General features: G+C 59.9%; 1 protein-coding gene across 2 annotated transcripts; it reads right to left on the reverse strand.

Moving 5' to 3' along the window:
• Window positions 1–1,920: 1,920 nt before the first annotated feature.
• Window positions 1,921–12,281, reverse strand: KLHL33 (kelch like family member 33). Of its 2 annotated transcripts, XM_055341844.1 has the most exons (5): window positions 12,067–12,281; window positions 10,201–11,203; window positions 5,078–6,002; window positions 4,609–4,776; window positions 1,921–4,522 (listed from the first exon to the last, which is right to left on the reverse strand). In XM_055341844.1, exons 2-5 carry the CDS (start codon window positions 11,192–11,194, stop codon window positions 3,970–3,972), a joined length of 2,640 nt encoding a protein of 879 aa, XP_055197819.1. In that variant the 5' UTR covers window positions 11,195–11,203; window positions 12,067–12,281; the 3' UTR covers window positions 1,921–3,969. The 2 variants fall into 2 exon arrangements, with proteins under 2 accessions (XP_055197819.1, XP_055197818.1); XM_055341843.1 differs by lacking the exon at window positions 12,067–12,281 and having other exon boundaries at window positions 10,201–11,320.
• Between the last annotated feature and the right edge of the window lie 4,092 nt (window positions 12,282–16,373).

A 16,373-nucleotide genomic window follows, 5' to 3' on the forward strand; every position in this document is an offset into this window, starting at 1 on the left:
CTGCCTGTGTCTCTGCCTCTCTCTCTCTCTCTCATGAATAAATAAATAAAATCTTTTTTTTAAAAAAAAAAAAAAAGGAGTGTTTGAATGACATGATCTCTAAAATCTCTTCATTCCAAGATTCTTCTTCACTTGACTCATCTTGTGATTCTGAACTACTGAAATAGAAATCTAACCGGTTTCTTGTCCCAGTGTTTTCACATTCCATGTATTTTGCTCTGGACACCTGCAAAGTTGGTAACAGAGAAGGTTTAAAATGGAAAAGAAAAAAAAAAAAAAGGAAGGTGAAAGTGACATGAAAATCCTAGTAGATACAAAACCAAGTATCCTTATTTGCCCACACAGAGTCTGGGCTGAAGGAGCAACAATGCCAGAAGAGTGGAAAACTGCACACATCTACCCATATTTCTTCAAGTGAAGAAGAAAGATAAGGGGAGAACAAACTCAAATGATTTCAATGCTTTGTGTCTAGGAAAAAGGGAAAATGATAGTGTTAAAAAAGCCTGTAGAGTCTGAAGTCATGATGATGGTACATCCAAGGAGACATGAGGGAGGCTAGAAAAAAAAAAAACTAGAACCCACATTAAGTTATTATGACTTTAGATGGAAGAGAGGAGAGCTTTCTCAAGAAGAACATAAAGCAAAAAAAAAAAAAAAAAAGCAATAAATAAATAAATAAATAGAAAGAAGAAGAACATAACGCAATGTAAAAGAAGAATATGAACAATCTAGAATGAGGCGCAGAAGACAAAGGACCCAGGTAGTCCAATGCGTTTACTGATACTAGACATTCCCTGCATGCCCAGTCCCACCCAGTTCCTGAGTCAGTCTTGAAACGATGGAAATGATGGAAGCAATAGCAGAAATTCCGCCCTCACCCACAAAGGAGGTTGAGGGAAGAGTGTGGAGGCAGCTAGCAGCGGAATATGTAAAACACCTTGGCTCATTATCTGAGGGGCCCAAGGTAAGAATCCTGGGCCTCCACCCACTCACCAACCCGTGGCCTGATCCCTGGATTGCCATGATTACGCACTCTGTGTGAGTGTTTTCCATCCCAATTGCTGACTCTCACCCTGCTTCCCTTCTGGAGTCGCAATATTACACTGAATCAATCACACACCACTTGGCTCGAGCCCCAGCCTGTTACTGGGCCTAGATCAGGTCTTTCTCACCAAAGGGTAGACCACTGACTAGTGTCCTCCTACAAATCCAAGGCCTCCTTCTCTCTTCTTACTCCATCTGCAATTCAAAAACTGAATAGTGAGGAGGGCCTGGTGGCTCAGTTGGTTGGATGTCCAACTCTTGAGCTGAGGGGCATAGGTTCACAGCCTGGATAGGGCTCCATGCTGAATGTGGAGTCTACATTTAAAAAAAAAAAAAAAGACCAAGCTAAATAAAATCTGGAGATTTCTGTAACCAGCCCTATCCACGTACTTTTGGACCCTTGGCTCTCAGCTCCACCTGGTATGGAGCCATGTCCGTTTGGACAATAGGTTCAGCTTTCTGCCGCCTCTCTAGGTTTTTTAAAATAGTTTTTTTAAAGTTCTTTATGTACTTATTTATTTAAGTATTCTCTACACCCAGCATGGAGCTTGAACTCACAACCCTGAGACCAAGAGTCACATGCTCCTCTGACCGAGCCAGCCGGGCGTCCCGTCTCCCACCTCTTTGGAGAAATAAGAGAAGGCTCAGAAGAGTGTCCTCTCCAGAACCAGGGGAGAAATATTTAGGGTAAGGGCCCAGTTTTCAAGCCAAGCCAGTCAATCCTGCAGAAAGATGGAGAATGAGGATGGCCTCGGGTTACTTGGTGAGAAGTCCATCCTAGTGACGATGCGGGGGGTGGTCAGTAGGGTGGCGGAGATAGGACCAAACTACAGGCACTTGCACGTGCTTTTTAAAATAGAGAAACTCAGGCAGGAATCGTTCAACAACGATGAAACCTTTATTTAGGCTGGTCTTGGCCTACAAACCACAAAGAGCACGTTCACAGAAGTTTATCCTGAAGACCCAAGCCTCATAGGTTCTCAGGACCCTCAATTTCCTTCTCTGGCTTCTTCACTCTGTCTTTCCTTTCCTCACATATATCCCACTTATCCCTCCTCATGCTCATCTAGGCTCCAAAACAGAGAGATGGGTAAAAAAGAACTTACTAATGAAATCTCAAAAAAAAAAGAAGAAGAAGAAGAAGAAGAAGACAGAAACCAAAGCCCGCCAAGCACCTCAGGCCAGGATGAAGAAAGGTCCAAGAGAGGCTCCTCTATCTCACCCTCAGGAGCATGAGAACCCTAATAAACTGTGATAATAGAAAAGTGACCTATACACATAACTGACCCTTCTCTGCCCTCAGCTGCTTGCTCAGGGGTCCGGCAGGAAGGACAGAGGGGAGCTGTGAATCAAGAGAAGACACAACTAGGTGAAAGCTGCCATCTTCAGAAAAGCTCCAGAGACGAGGGTGGGCCGGCAACAACAGCAGAAGGCCCTGAAGAACCCTCTGGAACACTGACCTCCCTTCTGCTAGAGAGACACAGGGCACTGTATGTCTCACTTGCTTCTCTTCTCTGACTGGTGACTTTCCAAGGAGTCTTCAAAATCCAACTCAAACTACAGCCATCCGGTAACGACCTCCCTAGCGGAGGCCTGGCAGGGGTTCCCCCTCCATCGTCTGGGCTGCCACAGCTCTACAAGCGAGGAGCGAGGTACGGGGAGGACCAGCTCAGTGTCCCCACTCCAAGGCCACTGCAAGCCTGCCTGCTGCTCAGGGCCTCCCCGGTCGGTGTCCTTCCTGCCTCGCTTAGTGCCTGGCACCTGGGAGGTGACCGACCACCGTGTCGGAGAAAGGAGAAGAGAAAAGAGGAAAAAGAAAAGGAAGGAAGAGCAGGGTGGAGGAAAGGAGAAAGGAAGCATCTGACTGAACTTTGCCTGGCCCAAAAAAAAAGGGAAATGGATTTAAAAACTCTAGAGGAAAGGGAAAGGAAGCAGGAAGCCCCTCCGGAGTCCTCTCAGCCTTTCCCTTTCTCTCTCGGCCTCCTCCTCTCAACTAGGCCCTTGGGTCGCCACTCCCGATCCCCAAACCTCCCCCAGAGGAAGGAGAGGCCCGTCAGGCTTCTGGCTCCTTCCACGCCCCCCAACGTCAGCTACCACAGTCCCCCTGCGGGCACCTCTCTGCCCCGCCCGCACCTCATCATCATCCCCATGCACAGCACCCCTCCTCCTGGCCCTGGCAGCGCCCCTGACAAGGACTTGTGCCTCAGATCGAAGACCAAAAGGGGGCGCCTGGGAGGCTCAGCAGGGAGCACCTGCCTTGGGCTCAGGGCGTGACCCCGGGGTTCCCCACGGGGAGCCTGCCTCTCCCTCTGCCGTGGCCTCCCATGAGTAAATAAGAAAAGAAAAGAAAGCCAGAGGCTCTTCAGCGCAGCCTGCGGTGTGGGGGCTGAGGAGGCACTGGCGTGGGCCTGCGAGTCACCCAAAAAGGACAATCACCAAGGGGGCTTGGGTGTCCATGGATTGATTGGAGGGCAGGTCCTGAAAAAGCGAAGAGCATGAAATGTCCAGTTCTCGTGTCCTCAAACTCAAACTCCTTGGCCTTCCCACATTTTTCATCTTGGTCCTTGGGTCAGAGGCGCGGTTGTTGGGACGGTCCCCTCGTGGCCCCTGCACGCCGACGCGCCCAGAGCTTCCTGTCTCTGAACCTGATGCGCTTGCCCGCCAGCCGTGTCACGGTACCGGTACCGACACCTGGTAGGGCCGCTCAGGGCCTCCTCTCCGCATCCCGGCATCCAGCTGCCTCCCCGTCGGCAACAGCCTTTTCTAGGAATCCTGGGCCACCTTTTGCTCAGCGGAGATCATATGCTCAAAAGCAGATCATACGACCCTGTGCTCTCACGACACAGCTTGTCTTCGTCCCCCCACAATCTCCGTGCTTCTCTGTTTCTGCTCCCTTCCTCCCCGCCACCCACCGCAGCTGCCCACTCACCCTGCAGGTTTGCTCTGCTGCTGGGAGGGGAGCAAGTCTGCGTGCTGCACGGCGGGCAGCTCCAGGACGCAGGCAGGCATCTCGGCCCGGGGCCTTGGCAGGGTTCCCAGGCAGAGCCAGCGGTCCAGGCCGGGGCAGTAGGCGTGGACCAGGTGTGACAGTGCGTAGGTCCGGTGGCTATAGCCCCCCAGCACCAGCAGCTCCCCCTGCAGCGCGGCCCCCGCAGCCCCCACGTGCGGGGAGGGCAGAGGGGCCAGGTGGGCCCAGCTATCAGTCCGCGGGTCATAGGCCTCCAAGCTCAGCAGGTCCCCTGTGTCCCTGAGGCCGCCGGCCACATACAACCGGCCCTGCAGAGCAGCCATGACGTGGCCAGCCCGGGCTTCGCCCATGGGGCTCAGCGGTGTCCCCGGCTTCTCCTGTTTGGGGTCGTAGAGCAGCAGGGAGGCCAGGTAGCCGCCCGACCCGTCGCAGCCCCCGCTCAGGTACAGGCGGCCCTCGGACTCGGTGGCCGCGTGGGCAAAGCGCGGTGCTGGCAGGGCGGGCGCGGGCCTGGGGGAGAGAGGGAGGCTCAGGCCCAGGCCTCCCGCAGCTCCCGGCCTCCCCCCCACCCCGCCCGGCAGGGGCAGTCCCCTCACCTCCACGCGTCGTGCTCGGGGTCGTAGGCCTCCACGGAGCTGAGAGCCACGTCCCCGCTCCTGCCGCCGAGCGCGTACAGCAACCCGCCCAGCGCCACCAGCGGGAACAGGCTCCGGGCCTGGGCCAGAGGCGCCATCTCCTCCCAGCCGCCTTGGCCGGGGTCCCACCTGCAGGGAGCAGGGCACGGGACAGGTGGCGGGGCTGCATCCCTCCCTCCGCCCCTCCCCGGCGTCCCACCTGCAGGGAGCAGAGCTCGGGAGGACTGCCAGGCCCCATCCCCCTCCGCCCCCCCCACCCCGGGGTCCCACCTGCAACGGATCAGGGCACAGGAAAGGTGGCGGGGGGGGGGGGGGGGGTGGCCGGGCCGCATCCCCCCTCCGCCCTACCCGGGGTCCCACCTGCAGGGGATCAGACCACGGGACAGGTGGCCAGGCGCATCCCCGCCACCCCCCCGCGCCCAGGCCGTACCTGAGCGTGGACGCCAGCGTGTTGGCGGGGCCGTAGAAGTCCTGGCCGCCGCACACGTAGAGCGCGCGGCCCTGCGGGCTGGCGGCCCCGTGGCGGAAGCGCGCCCCGGGCAGCGCGGGCAGGCGGCCCCACTCCACCGTGCGCACCCGGCCGGTGCCGCAGCAGAAGGCCCGCGCCCAGCACACGCCGCGCGCCGGCCGCCCCGCCGCCAGGTCCGCCGACAGCCCGTCCCCGCCGGGCAGCACGAGCGCGCCGTCGGGCTCCCTCCGCCGGCCGCGAGCGGGGGCCGCCGCCGCCTCCTCCAGCAGGCGCGCCAACAGGTCGGGGGGCAGCGGGGGGGGCAGCCCGGCCGCGCGCACCCGCCGCAGCTCGCGCGTAGACATGCGGCCGAAGCGCACGCCGCGCAGCAGGGCCCGCGCCTCGACCTCGGCCGCCTCGGGGTGGGCCGCCAGCCAGCGCCGCGCCGCCGCGAAGGCCTCCAGCTCCTCCCGCAGGTGCAGCGCGTCGCTGCGCAGGAGCTCAGCCAGCAGCGCGAGCGGCAGCGACGCGAAGGCGGGGCTGCGGGCGGCGGCCGGCAGGTGGCCCAGCAGGTAGAGCCGCGCCCGGCGGCCGAGCGCCTCGAGCCCCGCGGCCTCCGCGGCGGGCAGCAGGGCCAGGCAGCGCGCGGGGCTCAGGCCGCGGCCCAGGGCGCGCTCGCACAGCGCCAGGCACGCCGCGCTCTGGTACCGCGCCGCGGCCCGCGCCGCCCCCAGCAGCCGCCGCCACCGCGCCCGCACGGCGCCGGAGTAGGCGAAGGACACGAGCAGCCGCAGGTCCCGTGCCGACATGCTGCGCAGCCGCACCGCGGCGCCCCGGGACTCCCGCATGCCGCTCAGCAGCATCGCGCCGAAGAACTCGCTGCCGCACGCCAGGGCCGCCCGGTGCACTGCGGGGGGGAGGGCGCGGTGAGCGGGGCTGCGGGGGCCGGGCGGACCGCACCCCGCACCCCACCCGGGGACCCGCAGGGGGGATAGGGGAGGAGCACTGCAGAGGGAGAGGGGAGGAGGAGCACCGCAGGGGGAAGAGGACAGGGAGGGGCACTGCGGGGGAGAGAGGGGGAGGGGCACTGCGGGGAGGGGGAGGGGCACTGTGTGGGGGAGAGAGGAGGGAGAGGTGCACTGCAGGGGGGGAGAGGAGGGGGAGGGACACTGCAAGTGGGAGAGAGGAGGGGAAGGTGCAGGGCAGGGGGAGGGCGCGGGTGAGTGGGGCAGCAGGGTCGGGCGACCCGCACCCCGCCTGGTGACCCGCAAGGGGAAGAAGGGAGGGGGAGGGGGACCAAGGCGGGGAGAGAGGAGGGGGAGGGGCGCTGCAGGGGGAAGAGGGGGAGGGACACTGCAGGGGGGGGAGAGGAGGGGGAGGGGCACCGCAGGGGGAAGGGGGCACTGCAGGGGGAGAGGGGGAGGGGCACTGCGGGGGGGGAGAGGAGGGGAGGGACACTGCAGGGAGAGAGAGGAGGGGGAGGGGCACCGCAGAGGGGAGAGAGGAGGGGGTGCACCGCAGGGGGGAGAGGGGAGGGGGAGGGGCACTGCAGGGGGGAGAGGGGAGGGGGAGGGCACCGTAGGGGGAGGGTGCGGGTGAGCGGGGGCTGCGGGGGCCCGGACCCGCCCCCCCCACCCAGCCCGGTGCACCGCAGGTTGGAGAAGCCCAGGGGAAGGGGCACCGCGGGGAGGAGAAGCCAGGGTGGCGGGCCCCGCCTCTGCTCCCACCCCGGGCGGCCCCGCAGAGCCCCAGGCAAGCGCTGGTGAGCACAGGGTCCCGCTGCAGGGGCCTGTGACAATGCTGGTTACAGACATGCGATTCATTAGGGGGGGATGGACCCAACTGCAAAGAGCAATGTGCAACTGGCTCGGGTTTCTATCCTGCACTAAAGAAAGCGCTTTCCTTTACCATCGTAAGAACCACTGGCATCCGCTACCCTGTTGGTCCAATTTTTCTTAGAAAATGGTGCCATGCTCAGGAGTGCCTGTGACCTCATCTCACCCACTGCCATCTCCTGCTTCAGATGTCCCGTGTGCAGGGTTCTGTTCACACCCCCTCCTCATCTCAGTACAGTTCACGGAATCACAACATTTTAAACTAGAAACCTTTGAAACCATCCGGTTCAATTGCGCGTTTTAAGAGAAGTAAACTGAGTCCTAGAGAAAGGAAGGGATTTATTTTCTAGCCCATATGGTGACACTCTGAGCGGATCTTCACTGCCTCCTGTCACCAACGTCAGGATGCAGGGTATACTTGGGTATCAGTTCCCTTCCTGTCTGCATGGCCCTCGTGACGCTGAAACTACCCTATTGGCAAATGCTATAACTAAACTCACGTGCTTCCTAACGTAACTCAATTTGAGATGTTTGGCATCAAGTATGGACTACTCTTACCAAAATATTTAACCTGAATCTAATTGAAACTTTAGCTCTAGAGACATCTGGGGGGCTCAGTGGTTGAGCACCTGCCTTCGGCTCAGGGTGTGATCCTGGGGTCCTGGAATCGAGTCCCACATCGGGCTCCCCACTGGGAGCCTGCTTCTCCTTCTGCCTGTGTCTCTCTGCCTCTTTGTGCCTTTCATGAACAAAAAAAATTAAAAATCTTAAAAAAAAGAAACTTTAGCTCTAAAGTCAAACTTATAAGAAATTGAGAAGCTAATCCTACGACCCAGCAATTGCACTGCTGGGGCTTTACCCCAAAGATACAGATGCAGTGAAACGCTGGGACACCTGCACTCCGATGTTTACAGCAGCAACGTCCACGATAGCCAAACTGTGGGAGGAGCCTCGGTGTCCATCGACAGATGATGGATAGAGAAGCTGTGGTCTATGTGTACAGTGGGATATTCCTCAGCCATTAGAAATGACAAATACCCACCATTTGCTTCGACATATGATGCTGAGTGAAATAAGTCTGTCGGAGAAGGACAAACATTATATGGTCTCATTCATTTGGGGAATATAAAAAATAGTGAAAGGGATTATAGGGGAAAGGAGAGAAAATAAGTGGGAAAAATCAGAAAGAGAGACAGAACATGAGAGACTCCTAACTCTGGGAAATGAACAAGGGGTAGTGGAAGGGGAGGGGGCGGGGGGTGACTGGGTGATGGGCACTGAGGGGGGCACTTGATGGGATGAGCACTGGGTTTATGCTATATGTTGGCAAATCAAGCTCCAATAAAAAATATACAAAAAAAGAAAGAAATTGAGAAGCTAAAGGAAAAAGTTAAAACCATGACAGAAAACATACACAAATCTAGAAAATGGAGCATTCTATAACTAATCTTGTTTGTTCACTTAAGCCATAAAAAAAAAGGACACACAGAATTGTACAAGAGTAAAGGCAGCCTCAGAGATGTGTATGTGAGCACAGCAGAGTCCTCGATCGGCTCCTGGGTTGAGTGTAGCAGCTGTAGGCAAGTGGAAAGACTTTTTGAACAAGTGGGAAAATTTCAACCTGGACTAGGTGAAACTAAGGAATTATTGTTCATCTTGTGAGACGTGAGTATTGTGGCAATGTCCTGTTTTAAAGAGACACAAACCCAAGTATTTATGAGCAAAATGTCACAGACTTACTTTAAACCTCAGTGATAAAGAGATGAAACAAATATCATAAGAGTGTTAATTGTTAAGTCTGGGAGCAAGCAGGATGTTCGAGTGTTTACGGTAGTATTTTCTTAATTTGCCATGTGTTGGAGGTGCTTCATAATAATTAAAAAACAAAAAAGGTAGTGGGGTAATGCTGCTGGAAGTCCTCTGGGCAGGGAGCACAGCTGAACTCCCAGGGAAGCTTAGGAGCTCCAGCCGCGCAGACCACCTGTGGCAGGTTGGCCTCCCCGCAGGGACAGGTGATGTTGATGTGGCTTTCCATTGTCTTTTTGAGCACCAGGTAGGGAGCACCTCGGTGCTTCCCAAGCATCAGTGACAGCTTTCAAATACATGTTTCCTGAGAAAATCTGCCTTCTTCCAAGCAGGTAAGCCACTTCAGTTCCTAAATAATCAACCGACTTCAGTATGTTGAAGCCCTAGTCCCCAGGGTGGTGTGATATTTGTAGGTGGGACCTTTGGGAGGTAATTAGCTGTGGGGGCGGAACCCTCATGAATAGGATTACTGCCATATAAGAGGGACAAGAGTGAGGTAACCTCTCCCTGCACCAGGTGAGGATACAGTGAGGAGGTGGCCCTCTGCCAACCAGGACCCTACGGGCACCCTGATCTTCGACTTCCGGGCTCCAGAGCTGTGAAAACTACATTTGTGGTGTCCAACCGCCCAGTCTACGGTCCTTTTGTTAAAGCCGTGCAAGCTAAGCAGGATGCTTTTTCCCCTGGGAGTCCCAGAAGTACTTTGGACTCTGCTCATTCTAACAGGCAGTCGCTGTGGGCCTCTGGACGTGTCTTGGGAGTCTCCTTTCTTCATGAGTAAAGTCTAAGAGCTGAACTGGAGAATCTCTCAATCAACACCTTTTAATCTAACACTTTTATGTGCCTGCATCCCAACTGGCATTTGTTGGATCCTCTGTGTCTTTGGTTTGGTGGCATGGGAGGGAGCGCATGGCCCCCGGGGCAGGCACAGACCCGGCTAGCCAACATTGGCTTATGTCCAGTGGTCGCCGGGCCACATCTCCAAGTTTAACCCTCTTGCCCTGCGCCTGGGATAATGGTAGCTGCCTCGCTAGTTTGCAGGGAGCACAAAAAGAGGCGATGTGCCTACAAGTGGCTGGACCCCAAGACCTCAGGGAATGTCGGCAGCACCTGCATAATCCGCCACTGAGTGCACCCTCCTTAGCGATCCCGGTGATGCGTGCAGTTAAATTAAGGTGCCGCGCGGCCTGGTGGCCCCAGGATTGCAGGAGGCCAAAGCGGGCCTGTGGGTTAGCTGCGAGCCTCGTGTCAACCACGCCTGGGGTCAGGACACACGGGAGTTTTTGCACCCTATTCCTCGGGGTGCCCTGCGTCCTCAACAGCTGAGGCCAGGGCGGGGGAGGCCCTGGGTTGGGCCCCGGGTTGGGCCCTCACCTCCTGCTCACGGTCCCGGTCCCCCCGTGCCGCCCGCAGCAGCCAGCGGGCTAAGGGGTCGCCCCCCCCCCACCCCCGGCCCGCGCTCACCCCGCAGCCGGCAGCCGCCCGCCTGCAGCTCCAGGTCGCAGCCGGTGCCCTCCCGGTACAGCAGCTCAATGCTCCGCAGCGTCTCCCGCAGCTCGGCCTCCGCACTGGGCCCCTCCGCCCCGGGCCCCTCCGCCCCCGGCCCCGCGACGCCCGCCTCGCAGCTGCACCTGCGCCGGGCGGCCGCCCTGACCCGGGGCGCGCGCAGGGCCTCTGCCGCCGCCAGCACATCGCGCCCCGGGGCCGGGCCCAGGCGGCCCTCGTATGCGAAGGCCAACACGGCCTCCCAGGCGGCGGGGGCCACGGCCAGGCCGAGCGGCGACCCCGGGCCCCCGCCCCGCAGCCGCGCGCGGAACACGCCGCTCACGGCCGCCAGGACCACGCGGTGCAGCCCGTAGGCGCGGCCACCCACGCGCACACGCTCGTCCAGCAGCTGCTCCCGCGCCCGCAGCTGCCGCGCCGCCGCGAAGAACAGGCCCGGGTGCTCCTCGCTGCGCAGCGCCTGCTCCTCCTCGTCCTCGTCCTCCTCGTCCTCCTCATCCTCCTCCTCCTCCTTCTGCTCCTGCTCCTCCTCCTCCTGCTCCTCCTCCAGCTCCTCCTCCTCCTTCTGCTCCTTCTGCTCCTTCTCTTGCTCCTCCTCGTCCTCGTCCTCCTCCTCCTCCTTCTGCTCCTGCTCCTCCTCCTCCTTCTGCTCCTCCTCCTTCTGCTCCTCCTCCTCCTTCTGCTCCTGCTCCTCCTCCTGCTCCTCCTCCTGCTCCTCCTCCTTCTCCTCCCCCTCCGCCGCCTCGTCCTCCTCTTCCTCCTCCTCCTCCTGCTCCTCCTGACACCGAAGCTTCCTCGGGGCCAGGACAACCGGGGGCGACCCACTGTCCTCCACGGAGGAAGTAGGCCAGGAGGGGGGTCTCCGCTCCAGCCCAGGGAGGCCCAGGTGCTGCCCCCCGCCAGGAACACCGACCCCCAGGGCGGAGGCCGGCAGTGCAGGCTCCAGGGCGCTCATGGTCCCCGGCTGTAGGCGGCCGCGAGGGAAGAAAGGAGGGGCTCAGAGCTGGGCCCCAAGGGGCCGTGGAGTGCTGACTGCAGCCCCTCCCCGTGCTTCCCCCCAGCCCATCCCCAGGCCCCCACACCAGGGTCAGCATCCAGGCCTCAGCACCCAGGCTCACCCCCACCCCATCCCCAGGCCCCAGCACCCAGGCTCAGCCCCCACCCCCATCCCCAGGCCCCAGCACCCAGGCTCTGCTCCTACCCCCATCCCCAACACCCAGGCCCCAGCACCAGTCCCTACTCCCCATCCCATCCCCAGGCCCCAGTACCCAGGGTCCAGCACCCACGCTCAGCCCCCACCTCGCCCCCAGGCCCCAGCACCCAGACCCCAGCACCCATGCTCAGCCCCCACCCAGTCCCCAGGCCCTGGCACCCAGGCCCCGGCACCCAGGCTCAGCCCCCACCCCATCCCCAGAACCCAGGCTCAGCCCCCACCCCACCCCCAGGCCCCAGCACCCGGGCTCTGCCCCCACACCCCTGGCCTCAGCCCAAAGCACCCAGGCTCAGCCCCCACCCCTTTTCCCAGGCCCCAGCACCAGGCTCCAGCACCCAGGCTCTGCCCCGACTCCCGTTCCCAGGCCAAAGCACCCAGGCCCTGGCACCCAGGCTCAGCCACCATCCCTGGCCCCAGGCCCCAGCACCCAGGCTCAGCCCCCACCCCGCACCCAGGCCCTGGCACCCATGCTCTCCCCCCAACTCGTCCCCAGGCCCCGACAGCCTGGCCCTACGCCCAACTCTGGGATTCACCAAGGGCAGCAAAGCATGCGGGAAGCACATGTACAGATCCAGTGCCGGGCCCGTGTCCCGCCTGACTTGCCACCATCGTACCCGATCGCCACCCTCCCAAGACACCGGCGCTCCCCTGACTCGCAGTGGAACCTTCTCAGCTTGGACTGGGTGGCAGAGAGAACTTGCCCCTCACCGGGTCAGCGGCCCCACCCGACTAATTATAGCAGGTGCTGGCGGGCTCGGGGGCTGGGCTCTGGGTGCCCAATCTCTGACACCCAATCCCCCGGCCTCGTCCCCAGATGCCCTCCTCCCCCCTTCCACCTGTAGGGCTGTCCTGCTGAGTGGCCAATTCCAAAGCCAAGGAGGATACGGGAAAGGACAGGAGGGACAGGCTGGGTGAGTGACCGGGGAGGGGGGGTGGGGGGCGGGGGGGGGGGAGCCTGGGCTGTGCAGGGGCCAGAAGAGGGGAGGGAGGGTTTGGGGTCAGTCCCAGGCCCTGGCTGCCCGCCAGTGTCCTGTGCACAGGCTGGTCCCCGGGCCGGAGGGGAGGAGCCGGGGCTGCGGGCCGCCTGCGATCCACCTGGACTGCGGCTTCCTCGCTGTCCCGAGGGGTGTCTGCGTGAGAAAGGGTGAAAGGGAGGCCCAAACCCACGGTCTGCAGCTGTCTCACCACCCCACGGGCTCTGGGGGGAGGACCGGACAGGGTGGCGTGGGGTGATCTCCGCTGCTGCCAGGACCAAAGTCCTGCGGGGCCGGCAAGCATGGTCACGGAGGCGGAGGAAACGGCGCTCCCTCTGCCCCATGACTCCTCTTTCTCACCTCGAGGCGGGGCCCCTGCATCAGGGTGTTTTCTGCTGCGGTTCTGGATGTCTTCCCGGGGAAGATCCAGGGAAGGGGCAGTGATGCGACCCCCCCCCACCCTGGAGCAGGACAGGCGGGGCTGCTGGGGTGGGTCCCGGCCCCTAAAGGGATTGGTCCGGCTGCAGAGGTGGCCCTGACAGGCCAACGGGCCGGGACCGGCGCTCTGCTCCCTAAGGACCTGGGTGCGAGCCGCGCGGAACCTCCCCACCCCGGCAGCCGGTGCCCCCTCCCTGCCCGCCTGGGTCAGGAGCTGGGGCTCCCCCGGAATCCCTGTCACTGTCACCACAGCAACGCTCCGTCACAAGGCAGCCTCGCGGAGATCTTCCCGCCCCGCTGCTGCCCACGATGCTCGATGCTCCTGGCTCGGCTCGCGCCCCCACGTCGGCTGCCGTCTTAGGAACCGGGGAGGCATCACATCAGCGGGGAACGTCCCGGTGGCCACCGCCTGGTGTGGGCCCTGCGGGGCCAGGGGCGCAGCCGCCTAGTGGAACCGGTCGGAGGGGGGGGGCACTGCTCATCCACCCCATCCTCCTGCGCTTCCCACCGGCTGGCGTGGGGCGAGGCCGCAGGCAGGGCCGGGCAGCCGAGGGGGGACGGCGGCGACAGTGCGCAGATCTGCAGGACCCAGCTGCCGTGTGCACGCCCGTGTGCGCCTGTGCGTGTGTCTCACTGGCACAGCGGGTTCTCGGGGACTCAGCCCGGCACTGAACAGCTTTGCTGGAACTGCTCCACGCACCGGCTCTTCCAGGGACAGAGCCCCAGGCGGGACCATAGGCAGGGATGCCATTTCCTCTTCCAGATACTCACCATCTGGAGGTCACCCCCCTGGCAGGGGAAGGGACACTTTGCAGTTTGAGGCCAGAGGAAAAGGACGCCGTTTGGCTAGACTCCTCTGTGGGGAGAGGCTGATGGGAAAGGGAACTTAGAGGGTGGGAGGGAGGAGTGAGGAGGAGGAGGAGTCCTTCCTCCCCTGCCCTCACTCTGTGTGTGTGTGTGTGTGTGTGTGTGTGTGTGTGTGAGAGAGAGAGAGAGAGAGAGAGAGAGAGAGAGAGAGACACGGCTCTCCCGGCCCAGGTCATCTTCCCAATCCTCCCATTTGGCCACCAGCAGCCCAAGGCCACTTGCTTCTTTGGGGTTTTTTTCTGTTCTTTTACATATAGCATCTTCTTGGGAAATACAGTCCCATGGTGGGGTGTCCAGAGGGCAGTCTCTGGCATGTTTTCCATCTCCCCTCCTCAGCTACCAGGGTACCTATGGGGACCAGATCCTGGGGGACCTCGCGGTGAGAACCGTGCCCAGGTAGGAAGTGCTGTCGTCACCTGCCCCCTTCTCTCCTAGCAACTCGGCTTCTGTGTCCAGGACCCTCTACAGCCATCACGTGCGCACACTTCACCTGGGCGTCCCCGCCACCGGGTAAGGCCCTCCGCTCCAGCCTTTTGTTATTATTGTTATTTATTTATTCCTGAGAGACGCAGAGAGAGGCAGGGACCCAGGCAGAGGGAGATGCAGGCTCCCTGCGGGGAGCCCGACACGGGACTCGATCCCGGGACCCTGGGATCACGCCCGACCCGAAGGCAGACGCTCAATGGCTGAGGTGGCCGGGGGCCCCATTCCAGCCCTTCTGTGAGAATGGCCCGGAGCCCTGGCTTCTGCCTCTGAGGGCTGACGTACAGGTGGTGAAAGGAGAAGAGGCAAACCTTACCCAGCCCATTGCTCAAAAACCAGTAGTGACTTAAGGGAATTCACGTGGGTGGAGTAAAACCTTCAAAGACGGGAGAGAATTTAATATGTCCGCGACTTCGAGGAAAGCCAGTTGAAAATAGGACGGGATGCAGCGCTTCTGCGACGCATTGATTTCTGCCTCTAACCCCCCTTCTCCATGGGCCAGGAGCGTGGGGTCCGCCCCCAGCCCTGATGTCTCAGTGCCATTCTGTCCTCTGCCCTTTTTCCTGCTTTGGTTCAACCCCCCAAGTCTTCCCAGTAGTTGGTATCTCACCAAGAGCCTTGGTGGAAAAAGTAGATGTAGGGGGAGTCTAGGGCCATCCTACGAGCAAGGTTTCTGGAGGTGGAAGAGTACGGGAGGGCTCCGTGTCAGCAGCCAGGAGCTAGATGGCACTTTAGAGAGGTGATGCCTGGGGTTGCCTGGGGTTGAAGAGTCCAAGCTCCCGTAGCAAAATTCAAAGTCTGCCTCAACACAAGGCAAAACTTGGGGAGGGTCTCTCTCTCCCATCTGCCTCCTGTTTGCCATCCCACAGCGGGAGGCTGACGCCCAAAAAAAGTCCAGAACTGGGCAGCCCGGGGTGGCTCACAGGGGGTCAAACGCAGGGCGCAGGAAGGAGGCAGCAGGAGGGGAGATTGACCAGTAGGAATGACCGCGGCGCCCACCCGTCCTCTGCTCATTCTCCCCACCTGTGTGTTCGAGCGGCACATACCTTCATCAAGTCCTATGGCAATAGCCCCGGGATGCCACCCTCATGCGTCTGGGGAAATCCCAAGCCACAGAGCAGAGATCCCAGGGGCAGAGCTAGCCCCGGGCGAGGTCGAGGAGCAGGCTCCCTGCCCCACAGTGCCCTCTGTAACAGGAGCCCGCCTCCGGGCCTGCAGCCAGCCAGCCCCGGGGCCCTGGACAAGACGCTGCTGGATGCTGTCCGGGGCCTCAATCCGCCACCATCGTTCATGCACGTCAGCAGGACACACTGACCCCGCGCCGCCAATAAGACACTCGGGAGAGACCGACAGAGGAGAGGGCCACGATTTAGGAACCAAGGAGCCATGATTTTAGTCTTTTGGTTTTACAAACTGTGAGGCTATCTTGAGAAGCCTCCACCAAGAACCCAAAGCTGCCTAAAGAAGTTAGTGTCCCACTAAGGTACCAGCTGGGTCTATGGTGCTAAAGAAGGTTCTCCCTCCAAGATCCATTCCATCCCACAATATGAATAAAAACTTACAAATAGGGCAGCCCGGGTGGCTCAGTGGTTGAGCGGCTGCCTTCGGCCCAGGGCATGATCCTGGGGTCCCGGGATCGAGTCCCGCATCGGGCTCCCTGCATGGAGCCTGCTTCTCCCTCTGTGTCTCTGCCTCTCTCTTTCTCTCTCTCTCTGTGTGTGTGTCTCATGAATAAATAAATAAAATCTTAAAAAAAAAAACTTACAAATACCTGAGGCTAATACCTGATAACATGCTTGATTCCCATTTATAAAACTAATTTCCCAGACCTAGACGAGCTCATTCTTGCTCTCAAATATATTCAAGGACAGGAATTCATCTTTCTATTTAAATCCCAAACACTCTATCTTCCATCCCAAAATTTCTTTTTTTTTAATAACTGGGATTTTTTTTAAAACCTCTATGCTTTTTTAAAAATTTTTATTTATGATAGAGAGAGAGAGAGAGAGAGAGAGAGAGAGAGGCAGAGACATAGGCAGAGGGAGAAGCAGGCTCCATGCACCGGGAGCCCGACGTGGGATTCGAGCCACCCAGGGATTCCTCTGAGCCACCCAGGGATTCCTCATCCCAAAATTTCTGATTGTAAACATCCAGGTCTT

The sequence above is a fragment of the Nyctereutes procyonoides genome, unplaced genomic scaffold (assembly GCF_905146905.1).
Source record: "Nyctereutes procyonoides isolate TBG_1078 unplaced genomic scaffold, NYPRO_anot_genome, whole genome shotgun sequence".
Classification (NCBI taxonomy): Eukaryota; Metazoa; Chordata; class Mammalia; order Carnivora; family Canidae; genus Nyctereutes; species Nyctereutes procyonoides.